Source organism: Lissotriton vulgaris, chromosome 11 (genome assembly GCF_964263255.1).
Source record: "Lissotriton vulgaris chromosome 11, aLisVul1.2, whole genome shotgun sequence".
Lineage (NCBI taxonomy): Eukaryota > Metazoa > Chordata > Amphibia > Caudata > Salamandridae > Lissotriton > Lissotriton vulgaris.
Window position 1 is genome coordinate 1,031,211,746 of NC_141699.1, and position 9,399 is coordinate 1,031,221,144.

Here is a 9,399-nt window from a genome sequence, read left to right on the forward strand (position 1 = left end):
CTAACATTCAAATGGTGGGATTTCAACACCTAGAAATGTAAATCTAGAGGAAAGCTGAAATCATCTCAGTATGTCAGGGAATGATTACTTGCTTTCAATGCCCATGACAAAGATACCATGAATATAAAACAGCAGACATTGAAGCATTGCAGATGCTGATGCCTTGGATTTAATATTCATGTTTCAAGCTATTCAAATATATTCTACAAAGTTTTGTTTGATGCGTGCCAGTTCCTTTTAGGACTATCCGCGATACCGCTTTAGTTGTCTTGCTAGCCTCATGTTTCCCAGAAGAGTGTGCCAGGGTCTATCGATCAGTCCTTCTCTTCCACTGGTTTATTCAAGTGTGATGCACATCATACCTCATGGGGCAACAGACCAACCCGTTCCAGCCCTTATCTCTCTTCACTGTGAGTGATGCAATTATCTTCTTCACATGTGTACATCCGCCAAAGTAGTCCACTTCAGTGCACAGGATAGTGGGCCACTAATTGCATTCATTTTTTATTTCCGATTTTTTTTTTCGTTTTGAGATAGGTAATTTATTTATTTTTTCAAACAAATGCACCCCCCTTTTTTGTACGGCAGCATTTTCACTTATTACTTTTAACCTTTTGATTCTTGTAGATTTGTTTTTTTTGCAGTTTTGTATAGCTCAAACTCGACCTGAAGGTATCAGAACCCTTTACATGACCACCAGTTGCATTTCAGTTGCATTTTGTTTTCAAAAAGTTGCAGGTTTGCTAAGGACACACTTATGGTCTTTGCCCCTGCTTGTTTGATTGTGCTAGAACTCCTGTGTGAAGCAATTGGTTTTGTTTCTATTTGAAAAGGTACACAATTGTCTGTTTTTCCCATTCCGCATAAACCTGGACTGTACCTTGGTTTTAACCAATCTGATCTTTATAGGTGCTGTAAATTAGAGGTGCTAGGTGTACCCTATTTAATGATTCTTAATTAAAAATGTACCGACCACGGAAGGCTGAAAGTCTGAGTGGGCCTTGCTTGGATTTTAAGTCGTTTTCCATTGACTTCCTTTCCTCCACGACTTTCACATGGAGAAAAATAAAAATAAATCAAGGCTCGGAAACAGACTCGGCGTCCTTTCCGGTTCTCTGTGCACCCCGAATATAGCCAGAAGTCAGAAGCTGACAGGATGATAAAATGCGTGACCAAGCGTCCCTGCCCATCGAAAGACCCCCCCACCCCCCTCCTCAGGTATCAGGTGCCTTAACGTGCTTTGAGGTCAACCAGACACCTCCCCCGAGGCTCACCTGGGCTGAGCGGTATCTCTGCTCCAACCCCCCTCAGGTAGAGCAGCTGTTATCTGAGCCCGGATCAAAGGGCCCCTCTGTGCTCCAAAGAGCATCTTCCGAGCCGGCCCTCGTTTCTGGGGACTCCGATGAATGTTGAATGGCTCCCCGGGGACGCCAGTTGCTTTTTTGCTTCGACTTTGAAAGTTCAGCTCCCTTTTGTCAACAGGTATATAAATTTCTTCGGCGGGGAGAACATTATACACCGCTTTTTTCCCGAAAAAAACACAGATAAATGATGTAAACCACAGTGGCTTCGACACAGTGGCGGCTGGTGACATTTGAAAGTGGTGGGGCGTAAAATGAAAGTCGTACTGCACCGTAGCGAGCGAGCGTAGCGAGCGAGCCCGAACCCCTTAAGGAGGGTTCGGGGGGAATTCCCCCCGAGAAAATTTTGAAAAAAGAGTGGCCAAATGGTGCATTTTCATGCAAATTTGTGAAAGCAGGAAGGTTAATAAAGCAATTGTGAAAGTGCAGTTATTACATTAATAAAGTGGTGTCATATAACATAGGTAGCTGCTTATTCTTCTTCATCATAACCACAGAGCTTCATAACAGACTTTGAAACACAATGCATTGCTGAGTACCTCACAGATGTATTTTAATAACAAACAAATAAACAGGACGCCAACTAGCAGCATTTAAATAGAGTGTTCACTTTTTGTAATGAAAATCCGCACGTCTGTTTTTCATGGAAGCAAACTTCTCAATGACTTGACCATTGAAGTCTGGTATTCGTTTAACTAACTCACTCTCGATGGAAAGCATTGCTAAGGCATTCAGCCTGTCCTGTATCATGGTGTTTCTTAGGAATGTTTTTATTCTGTTCAAAGCGGAAAATGAACGTTCCGACTCTGCTGTTGTCATCGGTGTGGTGATGAGTATTTTTAATAAAGTCACTGTTTCTGTTAGTGTGTTTTGCATGTTAAGGTTCAGAATTAAAGCAAGCAAATTAATTGCATTAGTGGCCTGCCGGTATACATGCATTCCATACAGTACAGTTAGTTCTGTTCTCAGATCCTCTTTGTTGAGCATAGGGTAAGCATCAACAGCGGTATTCAGTGCTTGCTCAGGGAAGGAAATATCATGTTTAGCAAACAGATCACTTTTTAGTAATGTGGCACTCACCAAATGCTTTTTAAAAGAAAAGCGTTCCTTTGCCTGCATAATTATAGTGTCACATATCTCTTTGGAAATTCGGACTAGACTGCTGATGTCTTTTCTGCGGTTAGAGAAAGTAGAATCATTTGGCAGTGTGCTGTCTAAATTGTCAACGTCTTCTCTGATTTCCGTTATGCTTGTGACAAAGCTGTTGATAGATGTTTCCACATGGATAGTATCTATTTCACGTTTTTGCAACGTTTCATACAGTGCTTCAACTTTTAGCATTATTTGAAAAAACAAAAACAGCAAAAACTGAAACTCCCTGTCTTGCAGTGTTCTAGCAAAGCCACGGGCCTCATTCCGGCTTTTGTAGTCAAAGTCTTGATTTGCTTCTATGGTGTCAAAACATTTCTCAAGATCAACCCTATATTGGTATATTAGGCGGATTGTACGGATGTGAAAATTCCAACGAGTTGGGCCTCCCTTTGGAATCCTTCTGTTAACAATGGTATGAAGTAACTCCGTTCTTTTGGGGGAGCGTGAGAAGAATGCTGCCATTCCGCCTACATCCAGGAAGAATATCTTTGCCTCAGAGATCTTTCCTACTGATTGTTGCATAATCAGATTTAGTTGGTGGGCATAACAGTGCACGTAATGGGCATTAGGGTAGACATCTTTAATTTTTTTTTGTACTCCACCGGAGGTTCCACTCATTACTGCAGCACCATCGTAGCTTTGTGCAATCAGTTTTTGTTTTTGATGCTGCTCTGGAAAAATGAAGTTTAGTTCCTGTAGAATAACTGAAGAAATGCTTTCTGCACAAGCGTCTTTTAAATGGGTGAATCCATAGAAGCGTTCCACAACTTTGTTGTCACTGTCTAGGTACCGAAAGACCAATACTGACTGTGTATTTGTGGCCACATCAGTGGTGTCATCAGCCTGAATAGCCACAAAGTCTGTGTTTTTCAGCTGTTGTACGATAGTGCTTTTTACAATCTCTAGCATGCACTCAAGCAGTTCATTTTGTATGATTTTCGAGGTGCCCTTGAAGACTGTAGCAGTTGATAGATGTGCTTCGAATACATGGTCTATGCTTGCTATTAAGTCCACAAGCCCTAAGAATATACCAGGATTTGCAGAGCCTTCCGATTCATCATGCCCTCGTAAAGCCAGTTCAAAATCACCACAGAAACGAATGCAGTCAATGATTTTTGACAGCACGTGTCTATTCCTATCAACTGCTTCATTGTGCTTCCGTATATTTGTTTGGTAGGCCTCGCTTAAGTGGGCTTCAATCGGTTTATCTCCCAACATTCCCAGTCTTGTCAGATTTTCCATATGTGTTTTCGTGTGTGCATGCCTCTTTACTTTATCTGACAAATGTTTTAAGTCTTTCACTCCTTTTTTGGTCCAAGGAGTTTCACCACCAAACAGCAGGCAGGGGAAGCAGAACAGAGTATTTGTTGAAGGACATCCTGTAAGCCAATCAACTTTTTTGTACCAGGTGTTTGTGAAAGAACGTGTGTAAGGCTTCCCTCTGTCTAGGGAACGTTGTTGTAGGTTTAGGTCTGGCCGGTGAGGTCCTAATTGTTTTACAATTAGTTTGTCTTCACGTTTCAGTCCAAGGAACGGCTTTGCAAATAGATGCTCTACTGTATTCATGGTGTTACCAATGTTAGTGTTACCTGTCAATAATCAAAGTACAACGTATGAGGTTTGGTGCATGTATTTAGACGCCACCCACCATGTACACAACTTACATAGCCCTTGACTACTAGAATGTAAAATATAGCAGCAGTTTCCTTACCTTAAACACTGGGGTTGTTGGCTGTGTTGTAGCAGAAAAGGAGGTTGGCGTCTCTTCTTCTTTGCTTGATTTGCCCAAAAATTAGTTCGGCAGCCTGAGGCTTTACCAAATGCTGAAAAGCAAATACAACAAAATGTAGTTGTGTCAACCAAACACACAGACTTTTAACAAAAGCATTCAAACTGTAAAATATGGGCAGGCATGTACAGTGGTGTAACGCAAAATGAGCCCCCTCCCTTGCAGAATGTGCTGAAGCACCCCTTAGTGATCACATCACGATGCATTTCTTTGATCATAAGTGCCTCTTATTACAGAAAAAGTTGGAGACCCTTGGCTTAAGTGATCCACAAAGACTTGACCCTGTACACTGCACATTACATTTGGGTTATACATCAGGTTTCACCTTCTTAGAACAATACACTTGAATTTTACTAAGTGGGCTAATGCAATTCCTTCCATTGACCAGTACAGTCTAGGGGGCACACTTTTGGTTCCTATGTGTAGTCTATATGCAGACGACGATCATCTGAATTATTAAGGGACTCAGATCACACTCCTGGAAAGTGGTTAAGCCTGCCTTAGCATTGTTTTTGTAGGCCATGTGGACTTTTAGAAGGTTCACGTGGGCAAGCTGGCATAAGCTCTGTAGTCTGGAGATGAACATGTCACAGTCATAGACATGCCATTAGGAAAACAGACACTGGAACCAGGAGGACAAACGCAAAATGAGCCCCCCCTGTAGCACGTAGTTAGCGGTTGATCTATAAACTATAGAGGTAAAATCTTCTCCAGTGAAAATTAATCTACCTTTGAAACAATACATGCACTATGGAAAATATGCAAGAAATACAAATTCAAAAGAAGACTGAACACTGGTATTTGACGCCACCCACCATGTACACAACTTACATAGCCCTTGACTACTAGAATGTAAAATATAGCAGCAGTTTCCTTACCTTAAACACTGGGGTTGTTTGCTGCGTTGTAGCAGAAAAGGAGGTTGGCGTCTCTTCTTCTTTGCTTGATTTGCCCAAAAATTAGTTCGGCAGCCTGAGGCTTTACCAAATGCTGAAAAGCAAATACAACAAAATGTAGTTGTGTCAACCAAACACACAGACTTTTAACAAAAGCATTCAAACTGTAAAATATGGGCAGGCATGTACAGTGGTGTAACGCAAAATGAGCCCCCCCTGTAGCATGTAGTTAGCGGTTGATCTATAAACTATAGAGGTAAAATCTTCTCCAGTGAAAATTAATCTTCCTTTGAAACAATACATGCACTATGGAAAATATGCAACAAATACAAATTCAAAGGAAGACTCAAAACTGGTATGTTGTTGTTTTTGTCATTGCATCCAGATATAGGATACAACAAGTAACATCATACTTACTCTTATGATATTACTCTTTTTGAATGCGATCATTAAAATTATTATCGTCTAACTTTTAAGTCTACATTGCCAGTGACTATCCACAAGATACGGTACAAAAGGGGGTGATGATGGACGGAAGGCATGGCTTGATTCCGGTCCAGGAAAGACATGGCTTGGCAGTTCGGGCTGGACTGTTTCCATTAGGCACAGGGTCAGACTGATTTGCATATGGCCATGTCTGAACTGGGGTGGCAGAGTGGGCTAAAGAACGATGATGGATGAAACCCAAATACGATGACTGGGTCTGAGTGTTTGATTTGTTCAGATGCTCCGTCCAACACCACCCCCTTTTGTACCGCTTTGTTCGCCATAAGTTGGTTAGAGCGGCAGACCCTGATGCAGAGGTCTGGCCCGGGACCAGGGTTCAATTCCCCGCCTCGGCGGGTCTTGGGCTCAAAAAATTCCACGGACCTGATAATTCTCGCCTCGGTGCCTATTCCAATCATGGAGTCCCACTCTGCAACTCTGGGCAATAGCTTGCTTAATCTCCACAACGGCCCCCACAACGCTAAGGATGCCTGGCCTCCACCTTGGGGGTGCCCAGGAGTGGACGCCTCACAGGGAAAGCCAGGATGGGTTCCACAGCGGTATTCGTACAAGCGCCTTGAGACCCTTGCGGGTGAGTAGTGCGCTATACAAGTATCAATTTACATATAAGTTGGCAGGGTATGCTCAGACGTGAGTCCCTTGCTCACTTTGTCACTGGATTCAAGCAAGCCTGGCTGAAATGCCAGAAACCGGTCCTAGGAAATACTAAAAGACAAAACTACAACATCTTAGATGATGGCTTACATCCCTGCCTGCGATGCACAACTCGTCACCATGCGGGAGGTTCCTCAGATAGCGCCGAGAGGCCATGTAAATGGCTGGCCGGGATGGCCCAGAGAGTTAAACACTCACCACTGAGAAATGTGGTGGCATGCAGGTCATATATTCGAATCTCTGCATGGCCAACTCATCCTTCTACCCTTTTGAGCTCAGTGAACTGATCAGGTGCAAGTTTAGCTACATAGATTAGAAGCAGAGGAGTTGTGGTAAGTGCTACATGATAAGTCATAACTTAATTTATTATAACAAAATTAACATAACCTAGAGTACATTAACAAAAATGCTTCATGTTTTCATAAAACTACCTACCATGCCCTTATTGCCACGCAGCTGAAACTGACCACACCAGACACCAAAAGCAAGCATTTCAGAGGAAAGTTACCTTAGCTCGAGTTGTTGTTAATTGTATTTGATTGTTTAGGCAGACCGCGAAACCAAATACAACCACAATGCACAGAAATCAGTGGGAGTCCAAGCAACTGATTAATGCATGTGACCAAAATGGTCTATGAGAGCACACGCTCGGACATCTGTTAGCACTTGGGAGGTTAAAAGTGCCATTAAATTACACAGGGGGGCAAAGGAGGGGTGCGTTTTGGGCGGAGAAAGAGAAAAGTTGGGATAACTCTCCCTCGAGAGCTTAATGCATCTGCCCAGGTGGCAAGGGGAGACCAGAGTTAGGCTTGAGGGTAACTCTAAGTGCGTGCTACTGATAGAGCCAGAATGCAATGGCTAATCCCCACTAAAAATCTTTAACATGAATTTGAAAAATGACCAGAACAGAATTTAACAAAGGTCCCTGAGGCTAGGTATTCCCTTTCACTTGTGCAAGATCACACAATGACATCCCTTCCATCTCCGCATCCGGAAGGCCATACTTCACCTGTCACCCATTGTGTGTCCACTGTTGAACTAAAAACCCTTGGGTAAGTCTTGTTTGGTGTAAAAAGAGGACATTGCTTGCGGGGATCGGTGCCCTTTGAACTCGGCTGGTGTCAGGTGAGCGGCGGTGGGGAGCCCCGGTGGACAATACTGTGCCTGTTCTGACCCGGGACCGGGCGGCTTCAAAATACAATAGCGCCAAACCAGCCCCACCCACTCTACCACAATAAAATGGTGGGAACATAGCCCCGCCCCTTTCCCCAAAACTCAAGGCTGGTAAACCAAATCATGAAATGCTTTCAAACCGGCCTCTCCATTGCACCGCAACCCAATGGTGACAATTAAATCCGGTTCACTTTACCGCAGTAAAAACCAGCCACGCCCATCTCTACAGATCAGTCATTTTAGCAGATGGTGGCCTTGCTGTATATTTCGTGTCATGAAAAAAACAGCCAAAATACGTTGAACAAGCCCCCCCTTCTAAGCACCCCCCTGCCTCCTCTGAATCCCCACGCCTTGCGGGGGTAGCTTGGTGGGGGCAGGCATGGTGCAGGCTTGCATTTTAAGCGACCCCCAGAAAGGCTTAATACCACAGTCTTCTTCAGCCTCACGCGAGGGTCGTGGTAAGCCTAACAGCACACACTCTGCTTGTGCATCTATTTACAGCCCCGGGTTTCAAGCAAACCCCTCCCAGCCCCGACTTTCACATGCAGTTACCACCTGAAAGAAATCGCATACGAGGGGTAAACACGGTATTTGTAAGATCATTGCCCAGTGCACAGCGCAAAACTTCGAATCAGGATCTAAAATGGGCCTGAAAACTATTTCCCCAGGAGGTTTTTACGTCCGACCTCAACTTGACCCGGGCCTCGATTACGATTACCCTTGTTGATTCAGATATGTGCAGTAACTTCTGTAACGTCACGTACTAGAACGGAGTTTGTGGCCAAACTGATGAAATTTACCAGGAGAGACGTTCAGTAAATGTCTGAATGTCTTGTCAGGAGCGATACACACAGCGCCATCCTCTGGTTAAGAATCAGACCCTACAAAGAAGCAAAACTCACTCTTCCCAGAGGAGCCGGCGGGTCATTTATTTCCTAGCTCATTTTAATGGCCAATGACAGTTCTTCCAACAAAACCTAGTACTGCGGCCACCTCTGGGGCTCCAACCCACCGTATCATGCCAAGGCGGCCAAACACCGTCAACTTAAGTTTAACATTATTTTATTTTTCAGGTCCATACCTGCACAGTGCACACAGGTCCAGGATTAGAATCTGTGATACTGATCTGTCTCTGAACGCTCCACTCCACAGACTCGACTACACTAGGTGAAGTGAGAGGCCTCAGACAGTCACCAGACGCACGAGTCGACCACGAGGACTCAGGACACCACAAGGAGGAAGAAGGGAAGGAGGGTCTGAGTGACACAACTGTCCTTGGGCCGGCCCGATTTGCCCAGCACCTAGAAATGCCCAATCACTGAATGGCTTAACACTAAGCCACTACAGTGATTGGGCATTGCTTGCCCCACCATGTGTTAGATGTCCCACCCCCGCGGTGAGACACTAGACCGTGAAGACGAGTAAGTCTGTACTGTACTGGGACACTAGAGTACAGTACACACAGTAGCCAATCCTGATGCTGCTCTCTTTAGAGGAGAACTGCTCTCTAAAGAGAGCAGCATCAGGATTCGACTGAGCACGAAAAAAACGCCGCTCATTTTTTAAGCACTGGGGAGCGTTGCAAACGCGAACCCCGTACTCTGCAGTGCTTGCTTTTCCCAAACCATTTACTTTACTAGCTGCTCAAAGGAAGTCGGGAAGACACCACATGCGCAGTGCGCACTGTGCCGGTGTTCTCCAGTCCAGCGCCACCCACTGTCAGACTCAAAAAGTACATGATGACGACGAGTGAAGCTTCAGCTTGACACCACGCACGGCCGCAGGCGCAAGGCAATAATTATCGGGTAATTTATTCGAGCGGCGCGTTAATTTATAAAACTTTTATTAACGCGCCGCTCGAATAAAT

The 9,399-nt window shown here is 44.4% G+C and overlaps 1 protein-coding gene across 1 annotated transcript; it reads right to left on the reverse strand.

The window, feature by feature from the left end:
- Positions 1-1,967: 1,967 nt before the first annotated feature.
- Positions 1,968-4,256, reverse strand: LOC147684013 (zinc finger MYM-type protein 1-like). The gene is made up of 2 exons (XM_086942585.1): positions 4,225-4,256; positions 1,968-4,102 (listed from the first exon to the last, which is right to left on the reverse strand). The coding sequence occupies exon 2, from the start codon at positions 4,077-4,079 to the stop codon at positions 1,968-1,970; it is 2,112 nt and encodes a 703-aa protein (XP_086798711.1). The 5' UTR covers positions 4,080-4,102; positions 4,225-4,256.
- Positions 4,257-9,399: the final 5,143 nt, after the last annotated feature.